At 60.2% G+C, this 20,518-nt stretch overlaps 1 protein-coding gene across 1 annotated transcript; it reads right to left on the bottom strand.

Annotated features, from left to right (window-relative positions):
- Positions 1 to 4,765: 4,765 nt before the first annotated feature.
- MNT (MAX network transcriptional repressor) lies at positions 4,766 to 20,222 on the bottom strand. The gene is made up of 6 exons (XM_032263424.1): positions 19,710 to 20,222; positions 13,388 to 13,967; positions 12,800 to 12,841; positions 12,567 to 12,678; positions 6,459 to 6,651; positions 4,766 to 6,254 (listed from the first exon to the last, which is right to left on the bottom strand). Exons 1-6 carry the CDS (start codon positions 19,780 to 19,782, stop codon positions 5,488 to 5,490), a joined length of 1,767 nt encoding a protein of 588 aa, XP_032119315.1. The 5' UTR covers positions 19,783 to 20,222; the 3' UTR covers positions 4,766 to 5,487.
- Positions 20,223 to 20,518: the final 296 nt, after the last annotated feature.

Below are 20,518 nucleotides of genomic sequence, written 5' to 3' on the forward strand. Positions count from 1 at the left end.
GCCTCTGCAACTGGACATAATACTGTGTGCCTCTTTAAGCTCCACAGTTGGCAGCCCCCAAAGGCAAGGATGGCAGAAAGAACAAAAGTTTCCAAGACAGCGGCACTCCAGCCTCCAGCCTGGGGTGTATGGGCTGGTCAGGAACTCGGGGTGATAGCCAGACCTCAGGTACTCTGTGCCCTTGAGGGGACCTCAAGAGTCATTCTGGCCCCTCCAGCCTGTGGATGAGAGAAGGTCCCTGTCCCATCTCTACCTCCTGCCTGTCTTGCTGACCAGGCTGCAATGAGAAACTGGGCCTTGACGCGGCCGCTGCAGCCAGTGGTGAAGGAGCCGCCCCCATGGCTGTGGCTCTCTCCCCCTGAGCACTGTCAGAGAGGCCTGGATCAGGCTGAGGCTGAGCAGAGCGTCAGGAGTCAGACCCTGCTGAGCTGTGGACTGGCCCGGCTGTGACAGGTCTCCACCTCTTCCCACCCTTCCCCAGCGTGAGCGCTACTGCTTCCATCATTGATGGCTCCAGGGAGAGGACACCAGTCACCTAACATGTTCTCTCATTCTAGAGGACACTGGCTTCCTGGACATTAGTTTCTGTTGTCAACTCACTCAAAGCTGAAGACCCTAGCCCATGGTCCTAGCAGGCTGAACCTCTCTACATATATTATTTTAAATATATATAGAGAGAAAGAGACAGAGGCTTGTTGTCTCTCCCAGGATGGAGTACAATGCCATGATCACAGCTAACGACAGCCTCAAACTCCTAGGCTCAAGCGATGCTCCCGACTCAGCTCCCAAGTAGCTAGGGCTACAGGTGCACCACCATGGCTAATTTTCTTTTTTTGGGGGGAAGGTAGAGGCAGAGGCTCACTATGTTGCTCAGGCTGCTCTTGAACACTGGCCTCAAGCAATCCTCTCACCTTGGCCTCCTGAAGCGCTGGGATTACAGGCTTGAGCCACTGCACCTAGCCCTGAACCCAGCTTTCAGGACAGAACACAGACTAGTGGCCAGAGCTGCCCAAAGAAAGAAAGCAGTTGAGGCAGAGAGCTCTGGGGCCCGGGAACTTGAGAAGCCCTTCAGGGGAACACCCCCCACACCCCAGCTGAGTCTGTTGCCTGCAGGAATCAGAATTCCCTTCGCTGCGACCACCTAAAGGAAATTCGCCTAGCCTGGGAGTAACCCAGTTCCTTCACACACTTCCATCCTGCCCACCTCCCCCTGACTAGGCGATCCCACAGCCAAAACGATGGGTCAGCCGTGGGCAAGAAGAGCAAGCAGCACAGTGGGCTCCTGACACACCATCTCAAGGAACCTTCACACTCTGCAAAGTCAGGTCTTCTCTCACAGAGCAGGAGCTGGTAATGGAAGCACCTGGTTTCATATATATATACTCTTCCAATTATCCTCACCCCAGCTCCCTTTCTTACAAGTTCCAGCTGAGGTGGGGGCAGGTGTTTTTTTTTTTTTTTTTTTTTTTTTTGGATGGAGTTTCGCTCTCGTTGCCCAGGCAGGACTGCAATGGTGCAATCTCAGCTCACTGAAAACTCTGCCTCCTGGGTTCAAGCAATTCGGCCTCAGCCTCCTGAGTAGCTGGGATTACAGGCATGTGCCACCTTACCTAGCTAATTTTTTATTTTTAGTGGAGACGGGGTTTCTCCATGTTGGTCAGGCTGGTCTTGAACTCCCGACCTCAGGTGATCCACCCACCTCGGCCGCCCAAAGTGCTGGGATTACAGGTGTGAACCACTGCGCCCAGCATGGGGGGGTGTCCTTTGAGTACAGCTTCTTCCTAAAGATTTAGTGACAGCCCTCAGATGACAGCCAAGTCATCACTGCCAGGGCAGGGTCTTCATCTGTGTTCCCAGTGGGCACAGAACCTGGCACTGAGTGTGCACCCAGGAAGGGTCAACCCTAATCCTACCCCTTCCCTAAAGCGGCACTAGTAGGCCAATGGAAGTGACCCAGCTCTTCCGGGAGCTACCAGCAGAGGGAGCCCGCGTCTCACAAGTGAAAAGGGCAGGCGCAGTGGGGAGGGCTGGATTCAGAAGTTTCTTTTTAATTTTTAAAACATTTTTTGAGACGGAGTCTCGCTCTGTTTCCCAGGCTGGAGTGCAGTGGCACGATCTTGGCTCGCTGCAGCCTCCGCCTCCCGGGTTCCAGCAATTGTCCTGCCTCAGCCTCCTGAGTAGCTGGGACTACAGCCACCATGCCCAGCTAATTTTTGTATTTTTAGTAGAGACAGGGTTTCATCATGTTGGTCAGGCTGGTCTCAAACTCCTGATCTCAGGTGATATGCTTGCCTCGGTCTCCCAAAGTGTTGGGATTACAGGTGTGAGCCACCATGTCTGGCCTGAACGTTCTTGAGGTCAACCCTTCTTCAGAGAACACAAGACATTGTGGCAACCACCTCCTCTTCCTCAAGGATAACCCCTAACCAACCATCTCAGGTAGAGACGTGGAGTCAGCTTTGCAGAAGTTTAAGACCGACCAGAACTGCCATTTTCAGAGCTGCTGAGGACTTGCTGAGCATACAGGATTGAAGCAGGTGATCTCACCACTACTGCTGGGTTTCGCTACAGGCCTGTGCCTCCTTTTGCAAGAAAATGACCCAGATGCTGCAGACTAGCAGCTCCAGCTCAGGTTTCAGTGCAGGTTTATTTCGGTTTTATACTTTATTCCAGGCAAGTGCTTATTACATGGATAGTATTCATGTCTCAGTAACTGAAGTCTCAGAGCATGAACAGCCACTAGAATACATTGTTCAATAGTAAAAATACAATATGTACAAAATTAGGGTTTTTGTAGTTTTGTTTTTTTTTCCCACACAGCAGATGTATCCAAACACATAAAAATCTCTACAGTCTGGGGTCGCTACAGTTTATATTTCAGGGAACAGAGACACAGTGACCGAGTCCTCACTGTAAACAAGGGCCACCTCTTTGGGGGGTTGGGGGCAGGACCCTGGGATGGGGGGAGAAGCAGCTGTTTCTGGAGGGAGCGGGGGTTACAGTGACCCCCCCAGTTACCCTCCAGGCATTCCCTGCCTTCTTTGGCCCCCCCAAGGAACCAACCTCCCCCTCTCCCCGAGGTAAGGACTCCCAGCCAGTGAGCCACTCTGAACATCAAAATGTAAAACACGCATGAGAGGTAAGATGTATGTGTGCGCGTGCGCACGCGTGTGTGTGTGTGTGTGTGTGTGTGTGTGTGTGTGTGTGGCCCAGGCTGGAAGGGCTAGGGAGGGAGGGGCAGGTGGTCCCACAGGGTGAGGACAGATGCAGTCCTGACAGCTCTCAGGGGGAGGCGCCCAAGGAAGGGCCAGGTGGTGGCTGCCCACTTGGACACACAGCATCACAGCGTTCACAAACGACAACAAAAACAACAGCAACACCCATCGTCACCAATCTGGACATAGTCATTCGGCACTAGATTTGCAGGCCCCCACTGCTGGGGGACAGGGATGGGGATGGGCAGCGGGTGGATGATGAGGTATCTGTGCAGGCCCGGGGGCCACTGGCCTCAGGATGCAGGGAGAGGTGGGCAGGCTGAGGGAGGGGCAAGCTCCACGACGCTGTTCCGACTGCCCTGTGGGTCTGGCCTACCACCGCTGTCACAATGGGAACAGCAAAGCTGGCTCTCCCAGAGCCGAGGGTGTGGTGGAGGTGGCTGTGCTGGGGTGGGTACAGGGCTCAGCCTCTGAGGGTGGTGCCCTGGTTTGTAGCTGTCCCTTTACCCACACCAGGAGAGAAATACGAAAACAGTCCCCTGGAGGTCTCCAGGACCAGGAAGGAACGGGAAGGGAATTCTTAGCTGTCTAAGGATTCTTCATTTCAAGAGAAAATCTACTTGGGACCTTTGCTGACCTCCTCCATACCTCCTCTGTTGCTGCACTCCAGGAAATCCTCAACTCTGTCCCCGCCTGCCCAGGCCCCTGCCCCAGCCCATCAGTGCGAACTTCACACCCAGGGACACTGGCTTCTTCCCACTACACTGAAAGGCCACTGGTGAGTGTGTGTCCAGGTGGTGAGCTGAGCATGTCTGACACAAGGCCACTTGTAATAAACATCCACATACAACAAGAGGCCAAAGCAGGCTGCCCAGGCAGAGGCAGGGAAAGCCACGCCCTAAGACAGAGCCCCTGACTCCTCACTCCACCAAGGACCTTGACCCAACCAAGGACCTTTTCTCAGAGAAAAGTGGTATGGCTCAGCAGCCCCCAGGGAGAGCCTGCTCAAAAGTGCCCCTGGAAAAGTGGGGTGTTGAAGGAATGGCAGGACAGAGGCAGAGGGGCTGGGCAGAAGCAACCCTGGCTCCGCTCTCTCTCTTTTGGATAGGTCCCAGGGCTTGTCTGGGGCCAGGCTTAGGGCTTGGCTAGGCCCCTGGGTTTTTTACCTTCCTGATGCCTCAACGATGTGGCTTCTAGGCACATGGAAACAAGACCAGATGCTGGTCCATGTCTCCTGAGCTGTAGGAGGCGCCCAAACTCACAGACCACCAGGCCCCCCTGTCCCTTGGAGGAGTGCCCAGCACTCAACAAAGGTCAGAGGAGCAGCGGCCAAACACAGGACAGTGTCCCTCTCTGCTGCCTTCCGGAAGTCAAGAGCCAAGCCCAGGGCTGGGGACTGGGAACGGAGGTGGAGTGGCTCTTCTCCCATCCAGACTCAGGCTGCAGGGGACGGGGAAGGGGACAGGACAGCCGAGTCCCTCCTCCACTGCAGCCTGCCCTGATGGGGTCCAGAGCCCAGTGGCAGGGGTTGGGTTGGGGGCACAGGAAGCTTGGCAGTGGCTGGGTTTGGTTTATTGTTAGTAGAGAATCATTTTAAGTCGTTTCTACGGTAACGAATCACAGTGACTGCAACTGGGTCAGAGAGCCCCAGGCTGGGGCACCTGCCTGTCCAGTGGGACTCCAGACCAGCCACTTCCTATGATCTGTCACCTGTGCTCAGAGTAGGGCCCCTCATCACCCCAGTCCACAGCTTTCTGGGCCAAGTGGCTTCAGTTCTGCTTCCCCCATTTCCCCTCCAAAGGCCTGGGAAGAGAACGCTGAGGATCCGGAGAGCCGGGGCCTGGGCCACCTCACCAGACAGCAATAGCAGCAGCAGCACAGGAAGGCAGGGCAGGGCAGGGAGAAGTCAGGGAGCGTGATGTCCACATAGCACTGGTTTCCGAGGACAGGGAAGGGAAGCAGGAGGGCGAGGGAGCTGGCACCGGGCTGGGCAGGCGACACGTTCCACCAGAGTGTCTCAAGTTTTCTCTCTCAGAGTCATTTTACCAAGTCCTAGTGCAGCGGGGTAGCCCCCTGCCACGTGCCCAACTCCCTGGTGGCCCTTCCCTCCTTTGGCTCAGAGTCTTTGCACCCCCTTCCCCTAGGAGGCCTGGGGGTGGGTGTCGGGGAGGAGGGCCTGGGCCTGGCTGGAATGTGTGGAGCTGGTGGGTGGGAGAGTAGGGGACGGGTCCCCCTCCCTGTCCCCACTGAGGGCCTCTGAGTGGCCTCATCCTCAAGCCAGCTTGAGCGTGCTGACCGGGAAGGAGGGCATGGTGACCATGGTCACAGGGTTGAGCACGGTCTGGCCCACCAGCTGGGGGTGGTGTACCACCTGTGCCCCCACAGCCGGCTTTGCCATGACAGTAGCCGGGGGACCCAGGCCGGCTGTGCCGTTCACTTGCTGGTGCGAGAGGGTGTGGGCGATGTGGCTCACGGCCACGGGCTGGCTCACTGCCACGGGCTGTGGGTATAAGGGCAGCTGGGAGCCCAGGTGGGCCACGTGGTTGAGGGTGGCAGGGTGCACTGTGATGTGGCCAATGGGGGGTGTGGCAGGCGCCAGCTGCACAGCAGGGCTGGGGGCTGAGGGCGCGATGTGGGCGATGTGCTTGCCGCCCGGCCCCTGCAGAACGTGGTTCACAGTCTGGATGACTGAAGCGTGGGTGGTGGCTGTGTGGGCGATGACCGTGGAGCCGCCCCCAGCCGTCGCCACCAGGTGGGCCGGAGCTGGTACCAGTGTCTGGGCAGGGGCAGCCGGTTGGGGAGGAGGGGCTGGCAGAGGGGTCTTTTGCTGTGTCTGCGGCTGCTGCACAGGGAGGTGGGCGGGAGACAGGGCCACGGAGTGGGGGTGAGGGTGTGGGTGTGGAGGCAGAGGCGCAGGGGCGGTGCTGGGCGGTGGCACGGTAGCCTTCAGCAGCTCCGGCTGGGGACGATGGCTCAGCTTAGGTGGGCCCAGGCCCGCCCGGTCCTCCTCCATATCCTCGTCTATGTTGTCCTCACCCTCTGTGGGGGAACACGGGGCAGGAGCAGGTCAGAAGGGCTGGGGAAGCAGGCGGCTGGAGGCGTAGATGCTGGTGGGGGCGTGGGGATGTGACAGGGCTGGGTCAGGGTCCATCTTTTCTAGTAGGCAAGAGCCTGGCCAGGGAGGCTGGAATTTGAGGTGTGACACCTGAGGGCTGTGGGGCCAGTGCAGGGGCCGGGGCTCACCAGAGGCGGTGGAAGTGGAGGCCTGGTCATCCTCGGGCTGGCCCGTCTGCCGCAGCACACGGTCGATCTCCAGCACGTCCATCCACTGGCTCAGCTCGTGCTTGAGCTCGGCCAGCCGCTGTTGCGTGGCAATCTTCTCTCGCGCCAACCGCTCCATCTCATGCTCGTATTCTTTCTCCTTCCTCTTCAGGGACTGGGGCACAGAGTAAGGGACAGCAGGACACCCTGAGCAGCAGCCTTGGGGCCTGTAGCCCCCTAAAACCTCTCCTTATTCAGCTGGCCCACAGAGACAAGTTTGTGGCAACCAGGGGGCTCAGCTTGACGGAGCTGTTAGAGACCACGCCTGTCTTGGTCCATGCCCCTGCCAGCGAGGCCCAGCGTCCCAAGGAGTGTGGGCTCTTGAGACAGTCCCCTCACCCCCACTGCCGACGCAAGCACAGCCAAGCATGCGGAGCCTTCCCCGTCCTCCACACCGACTTGTCCTCAGGGGCTTCTCCACCTCTTGCCCATCCCTCCTCCAGCAGCCTGTCCACTTTCCACACTTCTGCCGAGACTGTCCTCCACAGAACCCAGGACGCTGCGCTTCCACCTCCATGTTCGCTTGTCTCCCTGGTAACTTCGATACCCTTGGAAAATGACCCACGAGGTAGTGACACGACCCTGCCCCATCACATCTCCAGGACTTGCCTCCTTCCTGGCTGCTGCCCGCACCTGCTCGGGACCTCCTGGGCTATTCTCCACCTGCCTGTGCTGCCTGTCGACAAGGTTCCACTTACATGCTGCTCCTCGCCACCCTGCCACTGCCCTCCAGACTCCCTGGGTGGAACAACCCCCAGGCCTAGGAATGAGCACCCCTCTACACCTGTACTTGGGCTGATCCATGAGAAATGGCTCTTGTGTCCCATGACCCAGCTCCCCTCCACACCCAAAAGTCTTTCCAGTGCTTCCGACCTGAAGCTTCATCAACTCCACTTTTAGTCTCACATACCTCCCTGCTGGCAGCTTTTCACCCAGGCATGTCATGACCACTTGTCTACCAGCCAACCCCAACACGTGTGTCCCTGCTGCCTCCTGAGTCCCTTTCTTACCTGCTCTTGAGTGCCTAGCTTCCCAGGCTTACAGGTGCAGGTGCAGGGCCTCGGGCTCTTCACACACACACCCCTCGCCAGCCAGCCTTGATTTTCCTCTCTGAACCCCATGTGCCCTCATCACACACAGATCCTCCTCCCTTCACCCCCTAGATCTTATCTGCCAGTGCCCCAAGACCACATCTGAGCCCTCCTACCCCACTGTCCTTCCCTATCCCACATCCTCCTGCCTCCCAGCCCTTCCTGGCACCTGCACCATTTTTTCCAGGCTGGATCAGATTTGGGGTAGATTTTAATTTTATTCCCCTCCTTACTATCCCCCAATTTTTTTACTAACTTTTTTTTTTGAGACGGGGTCTCGCTGTCACTAGGCTGGAGTGCAGTGGCGCAATCTCAGCTCACTGCAACCTCTGCCTCCCAGGTTCAAGTGATTCTCCCACCTCAGCCTCCCAAGTAGCTGGGATTACAGGCACCCACCACCACACCCAACTAATTTTTGCATTTTCAGTAGAGACGGTGTTGGTCAGGCTTGGTCTCAAACTCCTGACCTCAGGTGATCTGCCTGCCTCAGCCTACCAAAGTGCTGGGATGACAGGCGTGAGGTACCTTGCCTGGCCTACTGGTGTTTTATCTTCGATTCTCCTTCAGCCCCTTCCGTTCCCTGCCTTTGGGCTCCAGGAAGGAGAGCAGCTCATCTTTCTTGGTCAACACCTTTTCTTGCTTCTGTCCCCTTTTCTCCCCATATCTCTCACTTCCCTCCAACATGGTGGGGTGGGGGGCAATGGTGTGGAGGAGCCTCAGGCCTGAGACTCCATCTGCTCTCCTTCCTGGAGCCCAAAGGCAGGCAAGAGAAGGGGGTGGCATCTCCAGCCTCCCAGCACTGAGGAAGAATGGGGCTCTTCTCACTCCACCCCTCCCTTTCTCCTCTGCCCCCAGAACTGGAGCACTTCTGGGTGGGGCAGTGGGTCCCAGATCAGCTCACACTGAGAATGTAAGAACTGCAAATAAAATTTCTATGAAGTTTTGTGTCTCAAAAAAAAAAAAAAAAAAAAAGATGGGCCGAGATAAGAAGAGCCCCATCTGACTGTACAGGAAATGGGAAGCTGTCAGGTAAGACTTCATCAGGACTGGCTCACACAAAGTATCTCATGTATATGTGTTTTGTCTTTCCACCTCAACACACTGTCCCTGTCCGAGCTGTGAATGAAGGTGAGGTGGCTGCATAGTCAGTTTACATCCCAGAGTTCACGGTGGCCAGGAAGAGCTATGTACAGTGTGCTGGCTCGGCCTCAGGTGAAGGATCTTGAAGGGTTCCTTCCCACCTCGGTCCTGTCTCTCCCCGCATCACAGGGACAATCACAGGAAACCCATTTTCTCCTGCTTTCATCCCCTAGGGCAGGATCCCCAGCCCCCAGGTACTGGTCTGTGGCTAGTCAGGATCAGGCCTGCACAGCAGGAGGTGAGCAGCGGTGGAGCAGGACCACCTGAGCACAGCCTCCTGTCAGATCAGCGGGATATTCAATTCTCACACCAGCACAAACCTGAGTGAACTGTGCATACCAGGAGTCTAGGTTTTGTGTGCTCCTTAGGACAATTTGACTAATGCCTGATGATGTGAGATGAAACAGTTTCATCCCAAAACTTCCCCCACTTCCCCACATGGAAAAGTGATCTTCCTCCTTGTTGCCAAAAAGGTTGGGGATCCCTGCGCTAGGAGAGGAGCCATTTTGCTGCTTTGTAGCACCTTTTCCTGACTGGGCCTGGCAAAGTCTCCAACCCCACCCACCAGTGAGGCCAGCTTCCACACCCCCTCCTGCATGCATTTCTGCCCTCACCAGGAAGAGATGTCTAATCACCAGTGCCTGCAACACATAACCCAGACAGACCATGTCTGTCCTGGCCTGAAACATGGCAGCCTGACACTTCCGATGCCAGTCCCAGGCCACACAGCTCACTCCGTCATTCTGGCTTTCACTGCTTCTCCCCATTTTCTGCTAAGACGACAGTAGGAAACTCCCTTGCCCCTACACACACACACACACCTGTGTGGCTTTTCTTTTTGGAGACAGAGTTCCACTCTGTTGCCCAGGCTGGAGTGCAGTGGCACAATCCCCGCCCACTGCCACCTCCATCTCCCAGGTTCAAGTGATTCTCCTGCCTCAGCCTCCTGAGTAGCTGGGATTACAGGCGCACACCACCATGCCCAACTAATTGTTTTATTTTTAGTAGAGGCAGGGTTTTGCCATGTTGGCCAGGCTGGTCTTGAACTCCTGACCTCAGGTGATCCACCTGCCTCAACCTCCCAAAGTGCTGGGATTACAGGCGTGAGTCACCACACCCAGACTGTGTGGCTTTTCACCGGCTCTACTCGAATGGCAAGGGCTGCATGTGACATCCGATAAGGCCATGTCAGCAAAGGCCATAGGTGAGTCAGGCCTCACTTGAACCCTGCTGCTGGGGGCTGGAAGCAGCGGTCCTGAACTCTACTCAGCTGTGGGTAGGATACATATCCGGACCAGGCAGTAACATGGGTCAAAAGCTTCCTCTTCTCACCTAGCCCCTGCAGTTTCCCCAGGGTGTAACGTTAATCCACATTGCTTCGTTCTATACCCATTTCCTTTCTGTGATTACCTGGACGCCCGGTTTGGTCCCTGTCTATTCTTCTATCTGTCTCCTTTGCCGTGGCTGTCTTCAAATCTCTGACCGCCTCCAAGCCACTTACTGTGGGTTCTGGCTGGAGACCACGGCCCTCCTCCCGCAGCTTCCTGCTCTCAGCATGCAACCAAATCCCGGTCTCGGTAGCCCCACCGGTCTCTCCAGGACCAACTCTCGACTCCAGTGCGCGCTGCTGACCGCCTCTGCGTGGCAACCTTCCTGACCACGTTTTTGTTTGTTCTTAGAGACGGAGGTCTCACTCCGCGGCCCAGGCCGTCCTCGTCCCCCACCTGGGCTCAAGCTGCCCTGGCCTCCCGAGCTGAGCCACAGCGCCAGACGTTTATTTCCGAAAAGTCATCCTGTTCCCTGCTACTGGAGAAACTGGGGTGGCCCCTGGGCTCCCGGGCTGCACGTGGCCTCGCCCCACCCGGACTTATCCTGCAGGTCTCAGCTCAAAGGTCCTTCCCTCAGGAACGACTTTCCTCCCTCCCCACAACAGATCCCGCCGCCCGGTCCCTATTAGGCCCAGACGGCAGTTTTCCGCAGTGACTTGTTCACCATCTACTGCAAGACAGAGCCTGGGAGGGCGGAGACCCCGGCTTTTTTACTTGCTCGCCACCATCTGCCCAGAAGCAGACTTCGCTAAAAGCTCCTCGATGAATACATGAATAAATGGTTTGTGGACAGGCCTCTGAGTTTTCCGCTTCTGTGACCAGCACGAGAAAGTGTCCCTTCTGGACAGCCTGGGGCCCACCCCGGCTCCTACTACACGGGGCCTGGCCCCTCAAGAGTTCCTTCTGCGGCTACCGCTGAGTCTCCTTCCGATTCATGTTCAAACCCACACGTTACGCAAGGCGCCCTCTGCAAGCGTTATCTGCAAAGAGGAACTCACCCTGCCATCCTTCCTATTTCTCAAAAAATAAGTGAATGTCGGGAGTGCCGCGAAGCGTCTGCACGGACACCCTCAGCCCCGAGACTAAACTACAACCTAGCCCTCGTTCTGCAAATCCCTCCAAGAAATCCCTCCAAAGCCACCGGCCAGTCGCGGCCTCTGGGCTCCTCTCCCGCTCCGTGCCGCGACGCCCCGCCCAGAAGCACGCGCGCACCCACGCGGCCGCGGCTTCCCCACGTCACCCCCACCGGCCGCCCCGCCCCCGCGTCTCGGAAGCACCGCCCCCCCACCCGCTGCAGCCAATCCGCGAACTCCGCCCCGCCCTCCCGGCTGTCCGGAAGCGGCCTGGAGGCGCGCCAGCCCCGCCCCCTGGCCGGGAAGCCGGGCGGAAGGGCGCGTTCGCGGGAGAACGCCTCTGCCCCTCCCACAGCAAGTCAGGCTCCGGTTACCTCAGGGCTGTGACCCTGCGATCGAGGCCGGGGGAGGGGCGGTGCCCCGCGGCCGGCTCCTCTGGCGCTGGACCCTCCTCACCACCCCTCCACAGGGCCCGTGACGCCGCGTCTATCCCGGAGCTTCCTCAGCGGGTGCACAGGGAGAGTCCCGGCTCGCCGCCTCCGCCCCACGCGGGCTGGGAGCCCCGCGTCGCTCCATCCCCAACTGCTCCGCGACCGCCCGCCCATCCCCCACAGCCTCCGGCCCGGCGCGCGGAAGCCCCACCGGTTTCCAGGGAAACCGAAGCTCAGGCGGCCATGGCAACTGCCTGACGTGGCGGCGTCCCCGGCCCTAGCACTGCAGAGGGAGCGACGCCCAAAGGGAGGCGACGCACGCCGGGAGGGCCCCGAAAAAGGGACCCCTCTCTTGTTAGCGCAGAAGGAAGGAAAGCGTGACGTGTTTCAGCTCGGCGGCCCCGGGGCTGTTTGCCGCCCAGTCAGACCGCAGTTTTCCCCACCCCAGGCGTAACCCCACACTCGGGCCTTGGCGCCTCCACGCGCGCCCCGAAAGGACCTTCCTCCTCCGGGGTAAACGGGGCTTGCCCCGCGCCGCAGCGTGGACGGGGACCACACCCAACCCTCCCCGCAAACAGCGACAGACAGGCGGAATCCCGGCTCCCCACGCCCTTCCCACCCGCAGCTGCACCAGCACGCGCGAGGCGGGAGCCGCCACCGGGACTCGCCCCAGCCGTCACGGCGCGCGCCTCCAGGCCCGGGGGATACCGAGGCTGCGGGGGCCGCGCAGGCAGCGGGGATCGGGAGCGGCGGGGGAGGGGAGCCGCGCCCTCCTCTGCGCACGCGCGCCCTTCTGGGCAGGGAGCCCCGCTGACGTCAGCTGAGCCATGTGCTCGACGCCCGCGTGGAGGCGGGAGGGAGGCGGGGGGAGCCGCCGGGGCGGAGGGCGGGGCTGGGCGGGGCGCGGCCGGGGAGGGGCGGCGGAGGGCGGGGAAGCTGGCGCCTCGTCGGCCTCCGGGCCCCGTACCTGGATGTACCGCAGCGCCGTCCGCAGCACGCTGAGATTCGACGTCTTCTTGTCATCCACGTTGGGGATGTTACGCTTCAAGGTCTCAAAGCACTCCTTGAGATGGGCCCTCCTGGGGAGAGGGGCAAGCAAAGCCGGTCGGCGGGGGTGGGGGTGGGGGCGGGGGCGGGGGGAGACAGGGCTGGGGAGCTGGGGCTGCCGGTGGGGGGGCGGGGCCCGGGGCGCACACACACCTGTTCTTCTCCAATTTGTTGTGGACCTCTCTGGTTCCAATCCTGAAACCCAGACAGACAGGAGGCTCAGGGAGGAGGACCCGACTAGACGGGCTTCTTCACCCACACTGCCACCCCCCAAATTTCCACGGGCTGTCCCCAACATTGTCGTAAAGCAGAATGGGAGATGTTTGCCATGTGCCATCTTGTGCCCACCTCCAGGAGGGCACATCTGTGCTCATAACCCGTCACCCTCTGTTCCACCAGGAGGGAAACATGAGAGCTCCTGGGACTCAGAAGCAGCCAGTGGACCCCAGCCCTACAAGAGGCTCATACTCTGTCCAGAGGCCTGGGAATGCCTAAGCCTTTGCCCTGGAGGGCGTTAGAAAACAAAGAAGCCTGGGAACGGGGCAATGGGGCATTCCTTCCCAGGACAGAGATGGGCACAGTGAGAACATGTTCAAACACAGGGGGCACCTCTAGGCTGGGGAGGCAGGACACACTTCTGAAGCCCCAGCCGGAGGGCCACCTTCTCTTGCACACACAACCCAGTGGGTGGCCAGCTCTCCTCTCCATCCCACCAGCAGGACTCTGCTACACCCCACTCACCCCCCGGGCCTCTTCTTCTGTTCGCTGGATTTGACTTCTTCAGCTGGTGCCAATTTCAGGGTCCCAAGCGTGGGTGGGGGTGGCTGCTGAGGGGCCAGCTGGGGCTGGACTCCAGGGTGTGGCGCTATGGTCAGGATAGGCGTGGGGAGGGGCTGCAAAGGCTTGGGGCTGCCAGTGGGTGGAATGGTAGTCTTCGAGTCCGGCAGTAGGGGAGCAGGGGTGGGCACCTGCGGCCTGCTGGGCAGGGGAGCAGGCTCCTTAATGCTGAGTCCAGGGGTGCTGACCAGGGCTGGCTGACGAGGCACCAGGGGCAGAGGCTGGGCTGTGGGGGGCAGGGGTGGGGGTGGGGGCAGCGGCTGAGGGGAGTTGGTCACCACAGGAATAGGAATGACAGTCAGTGGGGCAGGGGTGGCAAGTGCCGGAGGGGGTGCCGGCGGGGGTGCCGGCGGGGACAGAGGCAGGGGTGGCGCCTCAATGCGGGGTTCCTCCACAGGAAGGGCATGTGCCAGCCGGGCCAGGCTGTTGGCCTTCTTCTGCTCCTGCTCCCGCTCCCGCTCCAAGCGACGCCGCTCCTGCTCCTCTATGCACATAGAACACAAGAGGGGGTCTCAGCGGGGCCACAGCCTGCCCCGTCCTCCAGCCCTAACTTGGCCTCTGACCCCAGCCCAGCCAGGACTCAGTGACACCTTTACTCTGCCAGAGACACCACAAATAGCCAACCAGTTCAGCCAAGCACGGGGAAAGCGCCGGGGCACAGCAGCAAACAAACCAAGCAGACCTGGTCCCTGCCACCAGGGAGCAGGAAGACAGGAATGGGGGCCGACAGTCCAGGCTGCGGCAGGACAGACGGCCATGGAAGGGTGGAGCAGAGCTGTCAGAGGGTGCTGGGCCTGCCAGCCTGCACGGTGGGAGCAGCAAGGGTCAGGAGCTACATGGCCAAGGTGGGCAAGACGGGCATTGCCCTGGCCACCCAAGACTTCACACTGGAGAAGGGGGTGTGCTGAGAGCCCAGCTCCCGTGGAAGGCCTCAAACAATGTTTACCAAGAGTCTTCTACAGGCAAGCAGTGCCTGCATGGCACATATGAAGTAAATGAAGCTGACAGGGCAAAGTGATTTGCTGTGGGTCCCAGCAAGCCTCCTGACAGCTGGGCGCCACTTGCCATGCTCACTAGGAAGTGCCTCGCACTCACAGTCCCTGGATCCTCACAAGAGCCCCATGTTACATCATAGGCAGGAGAGGGACGTCACCCTCATTTCACAGAAGCAGAAATAGCCCAGGACTCCTGAGTCCCAGACTAGATCCTAATGGCTCTGTTTTCCTCAGGGGTCATTCAACAAATACACTTCATCCCTCTCTGACCCTTCTCATGGTATAACTCATTTCTCCCAAATTGCCGCCATCCCACCACCACCTGCAACACCAGCATGCCCTGTCCTCCAGGCCTAACACATCCTCTGACATCCTCAGTGACACCCCACTCAGCCTGAGACACCACAGATACCTGACCAGTCCAGCTGGGCAGTGAGGAAAGTGTACCTGCCTGGTTCTGGGTGAGAGAGGGCAGGTGAGAAGGAGGTACAGCAGCAAATTTTTCTCCCTAACAAGAAGGGGCAGAAGAAGGTAGAAAGGAATGCTGGGGTCCGGTGCTGTGGCTAACGCCTGTAATCCCAGCACTTTGGGAGGCTGAGACAGGTGGATCAGGAGTTCAGGACTTCAAGACCACCCTGGCGAACATAGTGACACCCCATCTCTACTAAAAATACAAAAATTAGCTGGGCACGGTGGTGCATACCTGTAATCCCAGCTCCTTGGGAGGCTGAAGAAGGAGAATCACTTGAACCCAGGAGGCAGAGGTTGCAGTGAGCTGAGATCGTGCCACTGCACTCCAGCCTGGGCAACAAGAGCAAGACTCTATCTCAAAAAAAAGAGAAAAGAATGCTGGGCACTTCAGTGGGGGCGGAGCAGGGCAATGGACCCCACCATCCATTACTCCTCCCACCTTACTGCTCAGTATCTCTGCTGAAAGCCCAGCAGGACGGCGAGGCCCACTCAGGAGCTGGCTTCCAAATGGGGAAGGGGAGGCCCCTCCATCTCCAGCCTTCCCCATCCTCCCACAGGCCCCACCCATTCTGGTTCGCTGGCTACCAGGCTGGCCCAGACCCTTGGAGTATGCAACCCCCCGGGCTAGGGAGCCTCGGGACAAGCAGCCCACTCCTCTGGCCCCAGATGCCCCACTCTGCTGACAGCCTGGGGTGGTGGACACGCCCAAACACCAGGGCAAGGGATGGCTGCAGTGGCGGAGGGGGGGGTAATGGGAGTCAGCTAAAGCCCCCTGGGGAGGAGGGCACCCACCTCCCACACTCTTACTGGCTCAGAGGCCCCAGAAAACCGAAGGCCTTAGGCCCCATTGACCAATCAACAACTGGAGTGTGAGCCAGGCCTGCTCCCAGCCCCACCCTCCCACAGAGGGAAGACTCCGAGGAGGAAGTGGAGGGGGAAGTGTCCCGGGAGGGGAAGCCTCACTGGTTTCCCAGGGCTGGGCCAGCCAGCGGGCCTCCGCCAGCTTTCCCCAGCCCTTCGGTAAGGGGCGATGCCAGGCTGGTGCAGGCCTGCTCCAGTGCAAGGAGGCCCTGCTATCCAGGCTTAGGTTACAGTCCGGGAGAAAACCAGCCCTGCGCTCCGTCTTCCCACAGGTTTCCCATAGGCGTGCTGGCCGTGCAGCCGGCTGAGTTCCAGTGACAGGGCCCTTCTCAGGATCAGCCTCAGTTGTCCCCAGTTTCCCCCAACCCCAAGACAAGGCCCTGGATCCCAGGGCCCAACAGCCCACACCTCTATGCCTTTGGCTGAGACAGACCTAAATTCTCATTGGCTTTGGGACAAGTGCTCCATTCTCCCTAGGCAGAGGGACAGTCAGGGCGGGGCGCTCCCTGAGTCACAAGGACAGGTGGGACCCTAAGTGCAGGCCAACCCCATTCCCCATATTTTAAATCAGCCCCAGAGCTCACCTGGGAGATAGCAACCTCCTTCTCACCTGCCCTCTCTCACCCAGAGCCAGGCAGGCACACCTCGAAGGTGCCAGGAAGGACCCAGTGATACCTGGAGCAGCATGAAAAAGCTCCAAGGGTGGTGAGGAAGAGGAGCTGCCTGGCCAGATCCAGCCCACCAGAGCTTCCTGCCCCTTCACCCCCAGCAGTGACCCTCCCTTTGCACTGGAGAACCGCCAAACTGGTGGTATCGGGTCCCCTCTCAGGAGCAGCCAGTGCTTTGGCTCCTTAAAAGAATGTTCTGCGCATCCGCCAGACCGGGTGCACTCCCTCTCACATGCTTCCCTGGGCTCCACCCAGAGGCTGCCCCCAAGAATGTAGCATGGCACCTCTGCAGTGACCCAGGGTCCGTGGCTTCAGCCCACAGTCAAGAGCATGGGCAGTGTTCTCCCTTCAACCTTCCCAAGCGACTGGGCCCAGGCACTCCAAAGGCACAGGGCTAGGGTACAGGAGTCCACACGGGTGGGCCCCAGCAGGCAACGGAATTCTATCTCCATGCTACACAGGGGGCCTGGTGCATAAGGCAGGCCCAGGATAAGCCTTGGAGACTTGGTCAAGAGCCTCTGGACAGCTCCCTCCAATCAAGGCAGAAAAGAGTTGCATTGAGCCACTTCCATGAATGCTGGAAATGACCAGGCCAGGCCCTCCAGCTGAGCACCAGGATAGCTCTGCCCTTTCCTCTCCTCTCTCACAGGTACACATGCCGGCAGGTTCATCAGCTGGCTGGTCTAGGTCAGAAAGCAATGCTTGAGGTTGAAAGGGGAAACAGACAAGAGGCTCCCTCTCTAGAGCTGGCCCTAGGTCCCCAGAAAGCAGTTCTGTCTGGCAGGTTCACCTGCCATCCCCTTCCCTCCCCTCCCTCCCATTCCTCCCCTTCCTCCCACCCCATCTCAGAGGACACAACCTCCAGAGGGAGAAGAAAATAAATTCTGGAGATGAAACTGCTGGGACGGGTTCCGGCCACCTGTACACGCGTTTCTGAGTAAATCTGGCTTTCTAGCACACACTCATCTCCTGAGACACCTGACCCAGCACCAAGAAGCCACCACTGGGCGGCTGAACTCAGCCTGACCCGATGCCCATCACCTGGGGGAGGCGCAGGTCTCTGTCACTTCTTAGGAGAGTAGTTTTCCAGGTTCCTCTGTGTCTCCTCCCACCTTACTGTTCAGTTCTGGGCTTGCTTAGTTGGGAAAGGGTGGGAAGGGGAGGGCGACGAGTTTCTCTGGAGGCCACAGCAGGGTCAATCCTGTTGGCCCCAGAACAGTGCCTGGCACACAGTGGGTACTCTTCAACTGCAGTGTTGATGGCGGCAGCAGGTGACTTAGCCTCTCCAAACCCTGTGCATGGTCTTCCCCTGACCCCTGTGGCCATGCTAGGACATTCCTGGTCACCACCGGCACGCTCCAATGTCAAGACTCTGCTCTGGACCACCAAGGCAACAGGCAGGGAGTGAAGGCAACATCCCTGCCCATCAATTCTACAAAACCCAGGCATCTGGGTCTCACTTATCTGGAGTGACTCTTGACCTTGAGAGGCCGGTCGCCCCGACTAGGCTGGCGGCCCCGCAGCTCCCCCGCCCCCTCCCCGCAGCCGGGCGCCCCCCCAGCCCCCCCCCCCCCCCCCCGCTCCCGCCCCCCCCCCACCCCCCCCCCCCCGCCCCTCCGCCCGCCGCGGCGGCGGCAGACAGCGGCGCGCGCGCACACAACACACTACTACCTCCTGCATGACTCATCATTGAAGCAACAATAGGCAGAGAGAAACGAAAGGAGGGCGAAGCACTCTCTCCACCACAACGGACCCTGCCGGGGGCTTCTGGGGGACAGAGGACACAGGAGTCCCCGGGTCCTGCACACACACCGTTTCGGGGTCAAGGCCCCGGCAGAAGCCTGGAAAAGGGAGGTCTTTTCCCACAGCCCGTCTTTCTGCAGCACCCTGAAGCCAGGGACCACCAATGGGGCGCGTGAAGACAGGAGGCATTAGTCTTTTCCCTTTCGAGGGAGAGCCGAAGTTTGCCCCTTCTCAACCTGGCTCATTCCAGGGTGGCCCCGGGTGATGCAAGGGGGGCCTGGTTGGAACGTTTTGGTGGTCAGTGAAAAATGAGAGCTCTAAACGTCTCGTCGCCCTGCGATTCTGAGCGTTTCCCTTGCCTCGGGATCAAACACAGGTTAGGGGAGAGAGCCGACAGGTGAGCTCGGCTCCTCCCACGCAGGGCAAAGGCTCTCCCTGGGAGGTGCCCAGAGGCCGGGGCCCGGGCCCAACCCTACGCAAGGCCCCTCGCAGCCCCGCCCAGGCCCCGCCCCCGGCCAAGCGCCAGGCAGTGAGGAGGGGCCGGGCCGCTCAGTCCCCAGCAGGAGTGTCCCCGGTGCACGTGGTCGGGGGCGGAGCCCGTCCACGTCACCACCCGGTGTAACCAACGGGCTTGGAACGCAGGCACACGCAACATTCCAGGCGAGAGCGGGTTTGGAACGCGCAGACACGCCACATTCCACACTGGCTAAAGCGGGGTGCAGCGAGGGGGGGCCGGGGGCTGCCCCCCCAGCGACCCACGGGCCATTTCGCAAACGCCCAATTAGCCCGGCTTTCACGCAAACCCCGGACGCGCGGCCCAGCCCAGCTCTGGGAGGCGGGGTCAGGCGGGGCTGGCCAGGATCATAAGACACGCGATGTCATTTCATTCTGCAAACGCCGCCTCCGCCCCAAGCGGCGCGTAGATCTGCCGGGAGCGCCCCCCGCACCCTCCCCATGGGGCCAGGGAAGCCGAAGAGCTACTCGGCGTAGAGTAGTCCCCACCCCCACTCCGTTACACACACGCCCACTCGTGTGCTATACACACGCCCGTGTACACGTCCGTTCATCTGCTCTTCCCGAGGCTCACATAACACATCCCCCGTGCACACACGCACGCACACGCGAGCCTGCCACCCCCACGCAACACCATTCCTCACCCCACCCCCCGGCTCACACATCCTCAGCGCCTCCGAGGGCTCCGCCGGCCCACGCAAAAGCAGACCCCGCAGAAGGGGCACGGGGTGCCAGGCAGCCAGGGTGGCGCCTGCAGGAGCCGGGTCCCTCGCTGCATGTTAATGAATTCATTAATTAATTTCACTGCCCACATCACCCCTCCCCGGGCGGCGGCTCTCGCGGGGAGCCGAGCGCTGCCAGGCTCCGCAGGCCGCCCGGGAGGGGGGCCCTGTCCGCGGTTCCGCCTGGGTTCGGGGACCGGGGTCAGTCGCTTCCCCTTCCCCGGTGCCCCAGGGGCCCAGCCCGGCCGCTCACCACGTGCTCTCTGTTGTTGCTGCGCTTGCCATTCCAGGAAGCGGGCCGCCTCCAGTAGCGTCTCTATGCTCATCGCGCCGAGAGCCGCCGGGGGCGCGCCGGGGCCGAGGCTGCGGCCCGCGAGCCGGGCACAGGTCAGGCTGGCGGGCAGGCAGGAGGGAGGGATCACCTCCGGGGGGCGACAGGGCTGGGCGGCGCAGCGCACTCCGCAGGGAAGAACGGGGGAGCACGGGGAGAAAAATCAATGTCTCTCAAAAGATTTGCAAAATATAAATTTCCAAATTTTAAAAAATGGAATGCAAAAAAAAAAAGAGGCGGCACTGCCTCCCTTCTTCCCCTCCCTCTCTACCTCCCTTCCGATGCCTCCCGCCCCGCGGCCCCCGGGAGTCCCGCCGACAAGAAAGGGCTTTGCAACAAGATGGCGAGGAGGCACCGACACACACAACAAGGGAAGGAGCCGCGCTGCCCCCGGCCGCCGCCCCCGCTACTACACCGGGGCCGCAGCCAAAGCCCGGACCGGAGCCCCCGCCCGCAGGGCCGCGGCGCCTCGCGAAGGGAGGGGCGGGTCCTGCCCGGCTGGCCCCGCCCACCGGAGCCGGCGCGCGCACACGTGGCCCGGGCGGGGAGGGCGAGGTCCGAGCGGGGTGTGCGCGCCGCCGTTCCGCTTTCCCGCCGGCCCCGCCCCGGCTGCGAGCCACAAGTTGGGCCGGGGCGGCGCGTTTGGGTCATTCACGACGAAATCTGTCCTGCTGGAGGGAGGGAAGGCTGGACAATTCAAGACTTAACAGAGCTCCAATCAGGATATTCCG

The sequence above is a fragment of the Sapajus apella genome, unplaced genomic scaffold (genome assembly GCF_009761245.1).
Source record: "Sapajus apella isolate SASKATOON/1434 unplaced genomic scaffold, GSC_monkey_1.0 scaffold136, whole genome shotgun sequence".
Classification (NCBI taxonomy): Eukaryota; Metazoa; Chordata; class Mammalia; order Primates; family Cebidae; genus Sapajus; species Sapajus apella.

Excerpts from the sequence above, each read along its gene's own strand:
- MNT (XM_032263424.1), bottom strand. The coding sequence starts at position 19,782 with ATGAGCATAGAGACGCTACTGGAGGCGGCCCGCTTCCTGGAATGGCAA. Across the intron at positions 12,842-13,387 it reads CAGAAGAAGAGGCCCGGGGG|GATTGGAACCAGAGAGGTCC; the intron begins GTGAGTGGGGTG and ends TCTGGGTTTCAG. Across the intron at positions 6,255-6,458 it reads CTCCACTTCCACCGCCTCTG|AGGGTGAGGACAACATAGAC; the intron begins GTGAGCCCCGGC and ends GTTCCCCCACAG.